The following is a 17,272-nucleotide window of genomic DNA, read 5'->3' as shown; positions in this document are numbered from 1 at the left end:
TTTTTTAAGGAAAAATACTTTCTCTTCAAAGTAGATTCTTAGTTTTTGTGCTGACTCAGACACACTTTTGAGACACATTATTTCTATGTAAAGTTTAACAGATATTTCCTGTTTTATGGGCAGCTGCTTTTTACTAAACACACATCATGTGGAATTTAACAAAAATAATATCATAAAATGTACTTACAAAAAGTATCCAGCAGCATCAGGTTAACATTTAACTCCCAAAACCTGTAATGTTGCCTTCATTTGTTGATAAATTCACTTTGTATCTATGTACGTAATGTATGTACATCACACTGAAATTGCAATATCATCTATAAGATTAAGATTTAAAATCCTTGAAAGCAAAGTCTTATATTGGAAAAGACTATCAGCCCTAATAAATGTGTTAAAAAGTGAATCTGCACTCACTCCATGTTAGTGGTCAAAGATTTATGAAAAAATCACTGCCTCTTCATGACTTTCATTTATGCAAATCATTTCAACGGGAGGAAAACTCTAATGACACCAACAAATTCCACATGCAAAGTACCTTCACTCAGTAAACATTTTTCAGAAGAATGGAAAATCCTCCCCTCTGCCAGCCCACACTTTTAAGAAGAGTTCCTGATCTGTTTTTGCACAACACACTGAGCTTCCACATGCAGATGTGCATAAGCTGACGCTAAAATACGAGCATGTCTGTTACTGCGCTGCTTTCCTTGGGCTGGTTAGTGCTGCAGTCAGCTGATGGGAATCTAGATCACACCACTCACAGCCAGGGGATGTATCTGCAGGGGGACTTCTCCTTCGCTGGACTCTTTCCTCTCTTCTATACTAATGGGCTGAGTGGTTTGCCTGCTCTGGTTCCATGCAGAGAGTGAGTGTTTCTGTTTTATTAGACAGAAACCTGATAGATGCATTTCACTTGTGGACCAGTTAATATTGTCAGTTTTTTCAAACTTAACACTCTTTTTTTTTCTTCTCCAGAGGCAGGCCCAACAAACATGGTTTTCATCTGTTGCAAGCTATGAGATTTGCTGTGGAAGAAATCAACAGCAAAACAGGGGTGCTTTCTCTCCTACCAGGAGTGAAACTCGGCTACCAGATGTACGATATTTGCTCAGTACCGGCCAGTATCCTGGCCACCCTGGACCTGCTCGACCAACAGTACAGGAACATTTCTACACCTGGGGCACAGAACAACACAGCCCTTAATTCCAGTGATGCTCAAACAGCTGTGGCTGTGATTGGGCCGGACAGCAGCAGCAAGTCTTTCACCCCTGCTGCTTTACTGGGGACCTCTCTTGTACCACAGGTAAGTTAATATTTGGAAGTCTTTGCTCGTGTCCATGAATTATTTTATATTCCACATTCACATCTTAAAAGAAACTCATTGCTCATTGCTCATTGTAGATCTCTTATGAAGCATCAAGTGAGCAGCTGAGCAACAAGATATACTATCCATCTTTTTTCCGCACAATTTCCAGTGACAAGAACCAGGTAGCTGCTATGATCCAACTCCTGGTTCGTTTCAACTGGACCTGGATCGCTCTCTTAGGCAGTGACAATGACTATGGGCTTCAGGCCATGAAGAGTCTGTCCCAACAAGCATCCAGCTACGGCATCTGCATCGCCTACCAAGGAGTCATCCCCTCAGCTACAGATGAAACAGTCCAGATCATGAGGAACATGGTAACGGACATACTGACAACCCACGTCAATACCATTGTGGTCTTCTCCAGCAAGACGAAACTCAGTGGCTTCTTCCCATTTGTACTCGAGCGCAACATAACAGATAAAGTGTGGATCGGGACGGAGGACTGGTCAGTGGCAACTCTTATATCAGGCATAAGTGGAATCAACACAATCGGTACTGTGATCGGTGTGGCCGTCAAACCTATATCCATTCCCGGATTTGAGGAGTTTGAGAAAAAGATAGTCGAGGCTTCAATGCAACGCGCCAACGCTAATGTTACCATGAGCTATGGAAATGACTGCCTACAGAGCACAGACCTGTACAGCCTCGCCAGAAATAATTACTCTCTGGAGGAATATGACATCGCCTCTGCCTTCAATGTGTATAAAGCTGTGTATGCTTTGGCTCATGCTCTGCACACTACACTTGGTTGTGATGCCGAAAAGTGCAACAAGAGAACCGTGCATCCATGGGAGGTGAGTTGATTTAAACTGATGTTTTGGTTTGGTTTGATTTGGGTTTATTCTTTACATAATTCTCATTTTCTGTCCTCCCCAGCTTTTTCAGCAGCTAAAGCATGTGCGATTTTCCCTGGAGAACACCTCTGTGTACTTTGATGCAAATGGAGATCCACCCACAGGATATGATATTGTTACCTGGATTTGGAGGGGCACTGACTGGTCCCTGAGAGTAGTGGGCTCCTTTACCCCAGACCCAATTACACTGACAATTGATGCAGATCAAATTGAGTGGTGCGGAAAAGAAGGTTCAAGAGCAGTAAGAGCAACATGGTGTTTGGGTTTGTTTTATAGTTTTAAAAAAAATTAAATATTACAAAAAGACCCACAGAAAATTAACCCTAACCCTAAAAAGGATCATTTTCATTTCTCATTTAAAAAGGTTAAACAAATATGCTTTTGATGTTGTGGTTTATGTGCATCTGTTGTATAGCATTTATTTCTTCTGTTATTCTCTGCTCTCCCTTCCAACCAAGAGCTAGATCTATTAGAGATGACCTGTTTAAATAAAAGCTAATCTATAATATGTCTTTTTCTTTGACTGTGTATAGGTGCCACTGTCCATCTGTTCACCACCCTGCCCAACTGGCCACAAGAAGTTGCTGACAGGGCAGCATAAGTGCTGCTTCGACTGCCAGGCCTGTCCTGCTGCCACATTCCTCAATAAAAGTGGTAAACAAAGAAAAAGGAAAAAGGAGCAGAGATAAATAGAAAACAGAGAGGCGGGCGGTGGAAAAGGGTTTCCTTGATCACATATTATCTCTATGTAGCAAAATGAGACTGAAAAGTGAATCTGAGATTTTATGATCTCATAACAAAGATTATATAAAATCTATCTTTTTATTATAAAAGCCAGTAATAAATATGTGTCGTTTATCGGCATCGTCAGAGGTGCTGATTGTATGTAATGCAAATACAAATCCCCCAAAATCATAAAGATATCCAAGAAATAAAAGTTAAGTTGTTGTGCTCCAGAACTCAATATAGAGTTCAGCTATTTAAGATTTCTTCCAGTGAACAAAGTGATCCACGTTGCAACAGAGCGCCATTACATTGTTGTGTGTAAAATTGTCCAATAGGTGGTGCTGAATGCACATTCTGACGCTGGAGCCAAACGACCTGAAAAAACCAAACAAGGGCCACAATGTTGAATAATAACAAATCACATATTATATGATTTCCAGCAAATGCTGTGTGTTTGACTTTAAGTTTCAGACTTGGGCTGGTGAATCTGAGCTCAACCAACAGTGGACACAACTGCTGTCCAGCTTTTATATCCCAGGTTTTCTTCAAGCTGTGCTTTTTCTCTTCCTTAGATCCTGTAATTTGCCAGCCGTGTCTGCCAGAGCAGTGGGCGCCCCCGAGCAGTGAGCAGTGCCTGAACAGGACTGTCCTGCTGCTGGAATGGGACGCCCCTCTCTCCATTGCCCTGCTCTTCTTTTTCGCCACCTGCCTTCTCATGATCTTTGGCACTGCAATAATCCTCCTGCTCAACCTGAACACACCCGTAGCCAAGTCTGCCGGGGGCCGCACCTGCCTCCTGATGCTGGCAGCCCTGACTGCAGCCACCATAAGCTCTTTGTGCCACTTTGGCCAGCCATCGCCTCTGGCCTGCATCTTCAAGCAGTCTCTATTCATGGACAGCTTCACTGTGTGCCTGGCCTGCATCACTATGCGCGCCCTTCAGGTTGTCTGCATTTTTAAATTTGCATCCAAGCTGCCGCCAGCCTATGACAAGTGGGCAAAAAAACACGGGCCAGAGTTCACAATTTTCCTAGTGTCTGCCATCATGCTGATCATTTCCGTGCTCCGTGTGGCCCTCGACACCCCCAGGCCTTCCATGGATCTTGAATTCTACGAGGATCGCATCGTGCTCGAGTGCAGCAAGACCCTCTCGGTCGGCTCTGGTGTTGAACTTGCTTATGTGTCCATGGTCAGCGTTCTCTGCTTCACTTTCAGTTACATGGGCAAAGACCTGCCAGCCAATTACAACGAGGCCAAGTGCGTGACCTTCAGCCTCATGGTGTACATGATCTCCTGGATCAGCTTCTTCACCCTCTACCTCATCAGCAGAGATTCGTTCACCATGGCCGCACAAGTGTTTGCCACACTCTTCAGTGTCCTAGCCTTCCTCGGGGGATACTTTGTACCCAAAATTTATATTATTGTGCTGAGACCGCAAATGAACACAACTGCACATTTCCAGAATTGTATTCAAATGTATACCATGAAAAAATGAGTAGTGTGGTGATTTCATTACATTAACAGCACTTATATTCAAGGCAGCGCAAAATAATAGCTTTAAATGCATTTTATTTAAACAATGTTTATCTTGTGAGTGTATTTGTGTGTTATTAGATTGTGCATTCTTTTGCTTAGATGTCCTATAATTTAATTTCAGTGTAATTTAATTGTCAAGTTCAAGTTTCAAGTGAGTCAATAGCAAAAAGCAGCTGGTTACAGAATAAAAGTTTGTTACAGCAAGTTGCAGAATGATACAACAACTCATTGCATGTCAAAGAAATCCCTAACTGCTTTGTCTCTCTCTCTCTCTCTCTCTCTCACACACACACACACACACACACACACACACACACACACACACACACGCACACACACACACACACACACACACACACACACACACTGCTGCTGTTAGCTGTTGTTTGAGAGGATAGATGAAAAGGCCTTTTGTGGCTGGGAGGTCAGCGCTATTGACCAGTAGATGTGTGAGTAGAGTCGGAGGTTGGCTTTCCCACAGTCTCTCTGTCCACTCACAGGCTAATACCCTCGGTCAACAATCGAAGTGTGCCATGGGTGAACAAGCAGGAGTTTTATTGTCTGTACACAAAGAAAAGGCGCGAGAATAAAAATTCAGGAATTTCATTTCAACATCGCCCAACATACAAACTATCCGTTTGAATCCATGCAAAGGCACGTTTACACCTCTACCTGCAAACTGCTGTGGCCAACGTTTCACTGTGCTCTTGGCCGTGTTTGTCTTTCGTTACACTAAAATCAACAAACCATTAAAGTCACCCGAATATCAGCAGAGTCGAGGTTTCATTTGGGATGTGGCTATCCACACATTAATGATATTTTGCCATGAAGTCAAAGGGACAAAAATGTGCACAAAAAAACTATGTAAATCATTGTGGTGTGAAAACTAAGAATTTGCCTTTTCCACACTAGCAATTAAATCTATAATAACATGTTTTCTTTCAGCATCTTTTCCCCTGACACCACCAGTGCAATGATGCATCCTGTTTAATTATTCCCTGGGTGCATATCAGGAGCTTTTGCCCACGTTCCCCAGAGTAAATGCAGGCTGAGATAAGCAGCAGCTCCTGATAAGAGATGGACGGCACTCCATTCTCAGTCTGGAATGGTTTTATCTCCACTGAGCCAGCCTCTGATTGCTTCACTTCTCAGTTATTGATACATCTTCATCTGACACAAACCCCAATACGGCTTAATTAACGTGCCTTTGTCATGCTAATGACACGCTATAAAGTGAAGAGCAGCTTCAGAGCTGATAGTGTCATCCAAAATGAATCTGATCGCTTCACCTACACACCCACGTCTCCATGCATCACCAACCACGCCTCCTTTCACTACATCACAACCTGTGAGGGGAGATAACAAAGTTAGCACCTCTGAGATTTAAACAGAGAGATGTGAATGAAATGCTTGAACAACAAAACCACCAAGACTAAAAATCATCCACAGTTAACATAAAATGTTCACATAAGAACATGAGCGTCCTTTTTTTATTTTAGGGAAGAAATTATTTGATAAAATACTAAAATAAAATAGAGGTAGCAGCAAACAGTGGCTTTGATTTTTCATTTCCAAGCATTACACTGTGCTGTTAGGAATACTGAGTGTTGGAAGCATGAATTTACAGTAAAACACAAGCTAGGAAAATGCTATTGCGGTCTATACTTGATTATAAGTAAGTATATGTGTACACGTGTGAGTAATTGTGAATACAATATGTAGGCCATAAATCTGGGCACTGTGGAGAATGTGTGATTGTTTTACTTAGTAACATGGGGGACTGCTTTAGTTTCTAACATGCCAAGGTCAGCTGATTGTTTATTGTGCCTTTGCATTGCAAATAAAATACATCTTGTCGTGTGTAACTGACAAGATGCTGGCTGCAAATGCCAGCAACTAGATGCAATTTGCTGGATTTTTTAATGTGTTTTTCTGTTCACGTTGCTTAGCATAAATCAAAGAAATCCTATCACATTTCCTGATTATGAAATCTACAAACCAAACGAGGAAAATGTGTGTACAGCAGTGTTGTCAAAACCCATTTTAAGTTTGCTGTTTAGATATGTACAGACCCAAACATCCTTATATCTGTTGCCTTGTAGATCAAACCATTAATGACCATCCCTACATTCATTGTTGAAAAGAGGTGTTAAAATAAAAATGCACTAAAAGAGGCAAAAATAAAGTGGTATTTTTTTATATATATATATATAGTACCAATGTGGACTTTTTTCATGAAATATATATAAATGTAAAAGAAGTCAGCAAGCATTTTTAATGATTGTTTCTTTTTATTTTTAATTGTCGTACAAATGTTAGGAATGAGTTTTAAGAACCTTTACACAATAGCAGAACAGCAATATAAACATCTCAGTACAACATGTTAAAAATGTAAACCCATCTACACGCAAAACACACGCTTTGTAATCATACTGACACATCGAGTTTGGCATAGATACATCAAAACAGATGAGAAATATTCTCCACAGCAGCTGTCCATAAACACAGTATGGCAGACACATATACAGTAACATCGAGTAGTCCAAAGATAAAACTCCACTGGAGTAAACAACAAAACTATCAATACTCAAAATCAAAATCAACCTCCAGCTTTAAACGCAAAGGGAAAGTACGTATTAAGAGTCACAGCGGGATCTTCAGCTACGTGACAGCCGGTGCTTTTACTTGTCCATCAATGTGATGAGACGCTAAGGAAACCCATCAGGAATGAGCAGGCTGGAAAAATATATTTCCTACATAGTGAGGGAGAGTTCAGCACCCCTCATGTCTCAGTCTCTACCTCTACCAAGGCCTCCACACGGGGCCTCTGCTCCCGCTGTCCTGCACTGTGGTGGGCCTGAGTGTGAAGCAGACTGGGGAGGAGCTGCTGGCTGTCTGGGCTTGAAGGAGTTTCTGGTCTTGCTGCTGCTGGAGTCCCTGCAGAGGGGCGAGAGAAGCCTCTGAGCCAGCTGAAAGGAAGTGCACAGGGTCCCTCCAACACTGAGAGTAGGCCTGGTTGTAGTCACTCTGACAGAGGCCTGTCTGCAGCTGCTGCCTCAGGAAGCTCACAGTCATCTCCAAGATGTCAGCCTTCTCTAGCTTGGAGTTGGGCTCTTGCTTGTGAAACTCCTTCTCCAGAATGACTTTCAGCTGCTCAATGCAGCTGTTGATGCGATCCCTGCGCATTTTCTCCACAATGGGTTTCCTCATCTGAGAAAGAGAAGGCAGACAAGTAAGTTCACATTTCAAGTCAGCAATGCACAAGCCAATCTAAAAATCTCCTGTGGTACTCACTTTAATGTTATCCTTCTCAGAGATCCTGATGTGGTGAACAGAGGAGTAGTTTGTTGAGTAAGGAGCCATGTCTCTGCAGAGGTGAAGTGAGCAGTGATGTCTCTGGAGGAGCCGCTCCTCATTTTATACTGGGAGATTAGCATAACAAAGTCATGTGGCTGAGGCAGGGCTGGGGTTCCCACACTCTGACCAGTGGGACTCCCAACAACAACAATGGAGGAGATGTCAATAACTCAGAGAGCATTTATCTCTGCTGGGCATGTTTCCCAAGATAAGCAACAGGCAATTAAGAGTTAATCAGAAGTGCTATCTCCGAATTTACATCAGCTGGATTGATCAGATTTTTTTTCTGTTTTTTAATTCTGATCAGAGGGAGTAAAATACACAAAAGAGAGAATCTCTCCAGGGGGAGGGGGTGACTGCAGTTAAGGACCAAATGAGTTACTGCAATAAAACAATATAAATGCCCCTTCAAAGAACACTTGAGCACTTTACTGCTCAGATAGCAAAGTGTGGAGAGGACAGAAAATGTTGTTTTTGGAATAATAAAGGCCTCGGGTAGGACTCCAGGCAGTCCCATCAAAGTTGAGGACAGGACAATCAAAGAAGTCTTAGATGAAACTTATTCGTCTACCACCTGTTGCTTTTCCAACTCCGCCCCACTCAAGCCTTGACATTAAGGTTTCCCACGGGGATCGCGAGTGAGGGAAAGCTTCAGCAGTGTATCTCGCGCATATTCAAAGCTACAGACGACCCAGGTGTGAAAGGAGGTGAGTGGCGTAAGTTGTCTGGCCCGAGCCGGGCCGACCAACGCGTGCGCTTCAAAATGCCCAACAAGCGATTTTTTTTGCGCTTGTGTTGACGCACAGCGTGAGGCGTTTACTCAGCCTCTTGTTCCTCTTATTAAAGACAAACAGGGGCGGGCGCGCATATTAGCCATGTTTATATTTGCCCCCATATAGAAAGACAAACAAAGAAAGACCCAAAAGTGCCACCCTGCTGGAGAGAGTCACCGAGTCATGAATTTATTACGAAACTAATAAATTTAGCATATTTTGCAGATATCTTTATTACTGGTCATGACTTCTTTTGAAAAATTGTTGGCAGCCTTTAGTCAAAAGTCCTTGCCTCGCTTCCCCCGAGGGTCTGCAGACTCTGCTGTAAATGAACTGTGTCAAATTAGTGTCAAGTTAATGGCATTATGAGCGGGGCTGGCAGTGTGCCTCTGAGGGCCTCCATCATTGGCTGGCCCCAGATGTGAAGCTGGCCTTGTGGGCGCAGTGTGAGTAGTCCCATCTCCCCAGTTTCCCACCAGCCCCCAACATCAGGCTAAATGGGCTCCAAAAGCCATGCCGCTCCTCTACGCTCCGAGGAATGTTAATTGATCTTTTGTTGCAGCTCAAACAGAAACTCTGTGTCCTGGTCCATCTGGGAAAAATCAAGTCAACTGGCTTCACTGCCTGTCTGTATGGAGGTTTTGGTCTGTGCTTTCAGTTACCCATGTATAGTGCTGATAGAAGAACTAAAGGTTTCATCACAAAGGAAGAACTGCAGAGATGCAGTACTGTTAAAAGTCTTGGGCCGCCCCTTGATTTCTTTAGACTTTTCTTCCGAGGAGCCAGACCTTTCCTTTGTAATATTTCAAAGTGTCAATAGTTCTCCAGGCTCTCTGAAGGTTTTGGGACGTGCATCTTTGTAACCAATTTTGTTTTTGATTCTTGTTTGTTTGTTAAGCTAAACTATGAGTCATTCAATAATAAAAAGGCCCCTAATTCAAGTGATGAACCAGTGTTGTGTCTACACATAAAAGACACAACACTGGCACAACACATAGGCACTTTGTTACTAGGAGCCTGTTGCAAAAACATATAATATAATATAATTTAAACCTACTTCTTTATTGAAATGTATGAAAATTGCTAAAAATAACACAGCTTGAGAGTCATAAAATAGTATATTTACACGAACAAGGTGATTCCCAAAGACGTCTTAGTAGCCAACTTGGCATATCTCTGCCCATTTTGAAGTGTGTCTCTGCAGTGTCTTTACATCTATTTACATCAGGTGTACAGTATCTGAAAGTCATGTCTTTAAGAAATAGGAAAAATTTAAGAAAAGCTTTAACACCAGATCTGATGGATGTATCTGTCCCTTCAGTTGATTCATCTACTATTCATAAGCCTCATCAGAAGTGGTCTCAGTGGAAGGTTGGTCATAAAGAGGGGAAACAGAGAGAAGGCTGAGGTATGAAAAATTACACCAGAACTGGACTGAAAGTCAGACACAACAGGTCTGGTAGAGTGATGAATTCAAAGTCGACATTTATAGTTTGAGTCATGATCAATGTGTACAGAGGAGGTAAGGAGAGGGGTAAAGCTGGGTGAGCATACAGCCATCTGTGCAGTCAGGTGGTGGTGTTTGAGAGCTTGTCAAAACTGATGAAGTTATGAACACAGAAAAGTTCAGGCTGTGTTGTCACACCAAATATTGGAACTCACTAGATTATACAATTGTCTGTTTTTGTCTTATACACTATATTTCCATTTTTTCTTGCACATTTTTCAATGCCCATATTTCCCATTTTCATAGAAAAATCTAAAATAAATAAATGAGGAGAGTCTCAAGACTTTTGTACAGCAGTGAGTCCAGTCAGTGGCAGCATCCCCACCACAAGTCATGTAAAAGCAGCATCGGCACAGTAGAAAATGCTCAAAAAGTGCTACAGGTATTGAACAATAATTCACAATAAATCTGATATGAGAGAGATTAAAGCAGGTAAAAAAGGAAATCTCGGATCTCTGGAGGTAATGAGATAATTAAAATTCACTGTAATGGAGCCCTGTTTTTTTTCTCTCTCTTTCTCCTCTTACATCTGTGTGGCCCATATCAGCAGTACTACTTAAAACTGTTGTCATTACTGAAAAATCAAAAAAAATCCAGTAACTTTCAATGAGCCCAGCGCTTTTTAAATCTCTTTTTTTCTCTTTGTCATCATGTCAGTGCGAAGTTCTCCTCCTTTGGAAGTTGGTGTGCACTACATGGCTGCCGGGGGTCTTTGTCTACAAGTGTGTGGGAAGACGAGTCCCCCTCCCACCAGCCGCCTGAGAGCGCTGAATTCATGCCATAAAGTCTCGGCCATTGCTCAGACCTGCGGCGGCACAGAGCTGCTTCCCGTCAGCCATCTCTCTGTGAGTGTGGTATCTCCCGTTTCCCACACTCTGTGCCTATTCACTGGTCCCAAGATGGGAACAATAGAAGTGTGTCTTGTTACACATCACATTAGCTATGGTGTTTGATCTCCTGTTGAAGGGGGGGGGGGGGGGGGGGGGGGGGCAGCTTCAGCCAGACCATCTGGCCTGGCAAACTAGACCCTGAGAAAGTCCCACATTCTCCACAACTTCAGCGCACACAAATAATTGTGAAAGACTTTTGTGGCACTTGAGAGATAACTCAAGCACTGCACAACATACCAAGACAATCACAACAGAGAAAAGCGGCATATGTGGCCTGCTGGGGCGTCTACATACTGATTTTTGATTTTTTTTAAGCACCTGTTGATGATTACCAGGTCGGATAAGATGACATGTTAATGATACCTGTGGTAAATCTCAAATCAAAATTTAGCTAAACAAGACACTCTCCTGAATCAGTAAATTAACATTAACGATTCAAACTCTTTAGTTGCATTCTGCTCAAATTACTGTCACTTAAACTGACTTGAAAATGTAGTCATTTTGTAAGAATTATAATTTAATTTAAGCACTTGTAGAGTGCCACCATTCAGCTCCACCAGACCTGTGCAAACAGATGTATTATACACCTGGCACTATGGCAAGAAAAAAAGACAGACTTGTACATTTTAATCGGCATCACTCTTTAAATGGTGAAAACTTGCGTCTAGTTGGAGTTTCTGTTATATCGCCATTTTATTTTCCCCATTTCCTAAGTCTTTACAATGTTTAGAAGGTTTGTAGTGATGTAAGTGACTAATTACTGGAGCCATAGATGCATAAATGGTGATCAAACCACCAAATATTTAGCACTAACCTAATGAATCTTTACAAGAACCAGAGCTCAATTCTTACACTGAACTAAAGCTGCTGTCAGTTCTGACTGGATTTAAGTTTTTAGTCCCCCACTCCACCAGCTCCCTTCTCTGTCTCTCACTCTGGTGTACAGAAATGAATCAATCAGTAATAAGTCAAGACATATTTAGCACTGTAGTTTTCTTTAAAAGAAAGCACATTGCGATTACTTATATTTGCAGAACTTCATCAGAAGTTTCTCATTTATTTTTTTTCAATATCAAACTCCTCAAGGAAGCAATAAATCAGATTCTTTTTTACAAAGATTGATATCAGCGCAAAAGGCCTTTATAAAAGGCATTGTTATGAAGATTTTAAAAATCCATTATGAACATTACAAGTGGACAGGTAATGGTTACAGTATCAGTATCCTTCATACACAGGCCAAATGATGGTTACAAATAGAACAAAGTATAATCGTTATAAGATTTACAGTACAGATGGATCCATGGGATCTCTCTATGGCTTGTTTTTGATTCATCAACAGCAAACTGATGAAACACGTCAATCAGTGACACTCAGCATCAGGGACAAACAGTAAACACATCGATCAGTGTCTCGGACACTTAAATAGTTTCAAACCAACGTGGTTAATATAATTCAATGATGTTTGCAAAACAAACAAAAAGTCAGGAGCAGTTTTCCCACAGGGACAATTAACACATTCACAGAATGAGCACTCCAAATAATAAAGCGTGTATCATATATAATACACTAAATCATTTCAGTCCTTCCAAAGGGGTACCGGCACATCGTGCTGATTTCACCACAAAATAAAACACTTGACAGTATTGAATCTTCTGCTAAAGCAGAAGAAAGCAGACTTCTCTATAAGTCCTTAACTCTCTGTCCATGACGTTCACAGACGTAGTTCTCTCTCGGTTCACAGGTGATCCCGCCTCCATGTTACCAGGGCCTCCACAGAGCACAGCTGACCTGGCTTACGCCCTTGCTGGAGCTGACCTGATGGAGTGGGGAGCCAGGAGGGGAGGGGAGGTTGCAGGGACTGTGACTGGTCCTGCTGGACGCCTGCAGGCCGTGAAAGTGGCTGAGTAGCAGCCTGTGGGCTTGAGTCTGGACCTGGCAGTGGGACAGGAAGCTGACAGCCTCCTGCACGCAGTGGGAGTAACCGTCGCTAGCCACCATCGGGCTAGAGGTCAAGCCGGCCTGCTTCTGCTGCTGGTGCCAGTTTCTCAGATATGACACAGCCATCTCCAGGATGTCAGCCTTCTCCTGCTTGGAGTCAGGCTGCTGCCTGAGGAACTCGGGCCCCAGCAGGGATTTCAGCTGCTCGATGCTGGTGTTGATGCGGTCTCTGCGTAGTTTCTCTACCATTGGCTTTCTCAGCTGAAGAAAAGAAGGAGAAAAAAAAAGGTATTTTAATCAAATTGAACATTGCTTTTAATTGAATTATTTGTACCAACACAAATCCAGTTATGAGACTTTTCTGAAAAAAGTATTTACCTTGTGAGCAGGGGTCAGGTGTTCCTTGTTTGCTTGTCCAAAAACAGAGGGAGCCATTGCTGTGGAGTCAGGGTCTCTACTCGGATTGAAGAGCTGGTTGGATCTGAGCTGCGTTCTCCTCTCCTCTGCCACTGCCCTGTATTTATACACCCAAATCTCCATATGAATGTGTGAGTCTTAGGCTTGATGGAGTTTCTCACAGTCCCCGGGCCAATGGGAGTGCTGGGAAGGGCTTTGAGGAAAGCAGGGCTGCCACATGCTCAATGAAGTGTTTATAGCCGTGGGGACAATGAGTGTGTCTCTGGGGAGCAGGTGGAGGAATAGACTGCAAGAGAAAGCCCGGGGTGGAGTGGGCAGAGGGAGGGGGGCTGAGTGGGGGTAGATGGGAGACTGACCCGGTGCTTGTGCTGATATGGGAAAGTGGTGACCCCAGAGGGAAGCATGCCGCTGTCTCATGTCATCTTCACCGCCACGTAATTGAAGACAAAGTGCCTCTGCCACCAGGCACACGTGGGTGTTACAGAGGGCCAAGCATTAGAGAAAGACCAACATGCAGCCACTTCCACCAGTGTGAAATGGCAGACTTTCAGAGCTGTGCAACAGGTTGAGGTTCCTCAAAGATTCAAAGAGAAAGAAAGCAACAGATTTGCAACTCAAACCTATTCAGCTGAAAAAGAAAAGAGAATATTTAGACTATGAATATTTAACCCTTTTTTCAGATAATCTGATTAAACTGTTATATGTTTATAAGGTGTTTCCTCATTCAAGGTTTAGTACAATTCTTGAGAGACAGCTGTATAATCTGACCAAATTACTCTCACAATATCCAGCCCTGATGAAGCTGAAGTATTAGTGATTAATCGCAGCTAATTTTCATTACGTTCACCAATCTCAAGCATTTTCATAGAGATTTGTGTGACATCTAAAGACTGTAGAGCTGATGCAAAGTGTACTCTCTCAGTTACAAAAAAGTACTGCCATTCAAAATTTGCCTGTTATAACTCATTAGCGACACGTTTGGTTATCAGTTTGTCAGCTTTAATCTGATGAACGTGATTAGAGCTGTGTGTGAATTGTAAAGTGCTTCAGCTTTAAGCTTTCACGCTCCCAGCACATGCTGACACATCAGGCAACCCCCCACAAACTCATGCAGACAGCCACACTCTCATTCACTTTCCCTACCCCACACACACACTCACACACCCACACAGCTGGCTGACCTGCATGCCGCTGGCCACGTCTCAGTCACACGCTCCCTTCCTGCCTGTGTGGAACGTGGGAGCCGCTGTGGTCCCAGGCTTCCCACACTTCAGTGTTTAATGACTCTGAGGCCGCCTGCACAAAGGAAGTGTGCCCCATTGCACAAAGATTGAGTGACCAACCCCCCCTTCAAGCCCCACTAACAACACATGCACGCACACACCCAGGAAAACAGGGCTGTCAACAGGGCTTCCAGGCACACCATCTGGATGGATTGTATGCCATTGTCGGCCGATCAAGCGCGGGAGATGTTTACCGTGAGAATTGGAGAGGCTGAAATAGAGACAGAAAGTTAAATAAGAAGAATAGGGAGTGTGTGTGTGGAGGGTGGGAAACTTTCTGGATAGGATGATGAACTTTTTTTAAGAATCTGTGAATAAAAAGGTGCAAAACTCTTACACTGTTTGACACGAAAAGTTTAAGAAATTGAGAAAAAAGTGAAAACCACTTCACTTTCTCAGCTTGTTGCAACAGAAAAGGGATTATTCTATATTAAAGACTAATATAACAGGTACTAACAACACTTAGATGCAGATCCAGTCTGTGATGATGCTTTTTGTTGCCCTCACATAGATCACATTTCCAAAAATGTATCTAAATATTTAGGTTGCCTATCTGGAAACTCTGCCCACCAATGGACGACTTTCTCCTCCAGGAAGAACGTCCTCAGACAGATGTTGTCCTCCACGTTCCCACCACATATCATCCCAGTGGATACAATAACAAGGAAATCTCCCTCAACAAGGGGCAAGCAATGGGCCCCTCCCACCTGTTTGTTTGGATTGGGGCCATTGTACCCCAATGAATTCAACTAATTCATTCACATCCTATTGTCATAATGCTGCTTTGTGATTGGCCAAACACTGTGAGAACCAACATCACATTAAATCAGTGGGAAAGTTGGCATAAGTATATAAATGAGGGAGGTCTCTGTGGGTAAAATCATAACCCTGAACGTTTTCTTGTAACCCACACGGGCCTGGACTCACGGGACGCCATCCGACTGCATATTCGCCATGAGGGATCAACACACAACGTAAGCTCGAATACAAGAAACTTCATTGTAGATCATCCTAGGCTTGATCCTAGTTTTGAACAGGCATCACAGCAATGTTTCTTCCACTATCTGTGAATTTGACTCAAAAGTGATTGAAAGTTTTTCCTTTTTTTTTTTTTTTAATGTTGAATGAATGTTACCAAAACCATTTCTACATGTGCCGTCAATATTTAAGCATGCTGGTATTTTCTCCTGGAAACAACCCAATTCTCTGCATCTACCATTAATTTGATGTTTCTCCATCTCCTTCCACAGCCTGTGTAAGATGATGATTTTGGAAAGGAAGTGCACAGACAGAGCAGTGAGGCTCCGCTCCACGTTAGAGAGCCATCTAAGCACTGGAATGAGCAGCTCTGACGTGTGGGACAAGACTGTCTCCTTTTTCACAGTGAAGAAGGCCTTCATTTTCCATAATGGCTACACCAAATCCTCCAGAGAGGCCATGAGGCTGTTCCCCTCACCTTCTGAGGATGTGTCGCCTTTGTGTTGCCAGTAAGAAGTGCACCGAAAGAGGGTTGAAATACGAAGAGGAAAACAAAATCTAGGCATTTTTATAAACTTTTTTCTCCAAATGTCTTCTTAAGCACAAATGGTGGAAAAGATGGGAGTTCTCATTAACTGTGACTACCTGCACCGTGATCCTATTGGTCATTGCACAGGCCCTAGAACTGTGCATGTTATGCCTTAAATCTAAGTACTTCTTAGAACTTTAAGATCATGTTATTACAGTTTTATTAAACTGAAAGTCATATTCCTTTGTATAAAGGGTAAAAGTTAATTTTATGCCAATGCATATTTTGTAAATGTTTAAGATATTGTCAGTCACGTATAAAATTTGTTGCTGAAAGCCATAAGTGAAAAGTGCAATGTGCTTTCCTGTGCAATTTTAAGTAAAATGACATGTTTTCCCATCATGTGCTGCTTGTTTTGTTTTCTAAAAAAATGGATTAAATATATACATTTCTTTATTTTGTTTGCTCCGGCACTTTCAAAATGTAAATGATTAAATTATGATTCTGTGTTGAGCCCCGAAAGGTTCGACTTCCATATCGTGCACTTTAGTGTCATAATCAATGTCACCCTCTAGTGTGCATTAATGCAACAACACTTCACATGTGATCCACAATTATTCAACCATAAATTCTCAGAGCTCTGCTTTAAAGCTGCAAACTTTTATAAAAGTGTTCTTAAATACATTTCTGGAGTTTTAACCCTCTGTGCATGAAAAGAGGAAGTAATCAGACTGGGGACTTACCATCTTACACCACTACGCACATGCCTGCATTTTTAATGAAAAGTATACTGATTGATGTAAAGTGCTGCGCAAAAGGTCTCTAGCCACCCTTCATTTCTTTACATTATGCTTGAAAAACTTGGAAGTAGGTGCAGCAGTTAGTTGAAATGTGCAAATATATAAAGAGGAAAAACAGTGCAGTTGTAACAGTCTTCCTATTCTTCGTCTAAACTATTAGGGAGCATTCTTGTGATATACTTTAAGTAGTCTTCAGGAACAGCTCTCCAGGCTTCTCGAAGCATCCAGGATCCAGACCTTCAGAGAGCCTGGGGAACTATTTCTCAAGACCACCTAAAGAAGTTCTAAGAAAATGTCGCCTTTGAAGCAAAATGTGAAGAA

At 42.4% G+C, this 17,272-nt stretch overlaps 3 protein-coding genes across 3 annotated transcripts; 1 reads left to right on the top strand and 2 right to left on the bottom strand.

Annotated features, from left to right (window-relative positions):
- Positions 1–680: 680 nt before the first annotated feature.
- tas1r1 (taste receptor, type 1, member 1) lies at positions 681–4,645 on the top strand. The gene is made up of 6 exons (XM_085443821.1): positions 681–862; positions 973–1,300; positions 1,399–2,157; positions 2,240–2,458; positions 2,751–2,871; positions 3,516–4,645. Exons 1-6 carry the CDS (start codon positions 681–683, stop codon positions 4,436–4,438), a joined length of 2,532 nt encoding a protein of 843 aa, XP_085299947.1. The 3' UTR covers positions 4,439–4,645.
- Positions 4,646–6,763: 2,118 nt separating this feature from the next.
- On the bottom strand, positions 6,764–7,854 carry her12 (hairy-related 12). Its single transcript, XM_085444139.1, has 2 exons — positions 7,774–7,854; positions 6,764–7,689 (listed from the first exon to the last, which is right to left on the bottom strand). Exons 1-2 carry the CDS (start codon positions 7,840–7,842, stop codon positions 7,282–7,284), a joined length of 477 nt encoding a protein of 158 aa, XP_085300265.1. The 5' UTR covers positions 7,843–7,854; the 3' UTR covers positions 6,764–7,281.
- Positions 7,855–12,034: 4,180 nt separating this feature from the next.
- On the bottom strand, positions 12,035–15,901 carry LOC146684201 (transcription factor HES-5-like). The gene is made up of 2 exons (XM_085444321.1): positions 13,323–15,901; positions 12,035–13,205 (listed from the first exon to the last, which is right to left on the bottom strand). The coding sequence occupies exons 1-2, from the start codon at positions 13,482–13,484 to the stop codon at positions 12,765–12,767; spliced, it is 603 nt and encodes a 200-aa protein (XP_085300447.1). The 5' UTR covers positions 13,485–15,901; the 3' UTR covers positions 12,035–12,764.
- Between the last annotated feature and the right edge of the window lie 1,371 nt (positions 15,902–17,272).

The sequence above is a fragment of the Copadichromis virginalis genome, linkage group LG20 (assembly GCF_057382275.1).
Source record: "Copadichromis virginalis isolate Kocher_CV1m ecotype Utaka linkage group LG20, C_Virginalis_male_GT1.1, whole genome shotgun sequence".
In the NCBI taxonomy this organism is placed as follows: Eukaryota; Metazoa; Chordata; class Actinopteri; order Cichliformes; family Cichlidae; genus Copadichromis; species Copadichromis virginalis.
The sequence above is the reverse complement of the archived record's forward strand: the minus strand, read 5'-3'. Positions and strand labels throughout refer to the sequence as shown.

Bases quoted from the DNA above. Each gene is read 5' to 3' on its own strand.
- tas1r1 (XM_085443821.1), top strand. From the start codon at position 681: ATGTCTGTTACTGCGCTGCTTTCCTTGGGCTGGTTAGTGCTGCAGTCA. The intron at 863-972 runs GTGAGTGTTTCT...TTTCTTCTCCAG, and splicing joins GCTCTGGTTCCATGCAGAGA to AGGCAGGCCCAACAAACATG. The intron at 2,872-3,515 runs GTAAACAAAGAA...TCTCTTCCTTAG, and splicing joins CACATTCCTCAATAAAAGTG to ATCCTGTAATTTGCCAGCCG.
- her12 (XM_085444139.1), bottom strand. From the start codon at position 7,842: ATGGCTCCTTACTCAACAAACTACTCCTCTGTTCACCACATCAGGATC. The intron at 7,690-7,773 runs GTGAGTACCACA...TCTCTTTCTCAG, and splicing joins CTGAGAAGGATAACATTAAA to ATGAGGAAACCCATTGTGGA.
- LOC146684201 (XM_085444321.1), bottom strand. From the start codon at position 13,484: ATGGAGATTTGGGTGTATAAATACAGGGCAGTGGCAGAGGAGAGGAGA. The intron at 13,206-13,322 runs GTAAATACTTTT...TCTTTTCTTCAG, and splicing joins ACCTGACCCCTGCTCACAAG to CTGAGAAAGCCAATGGTAGA.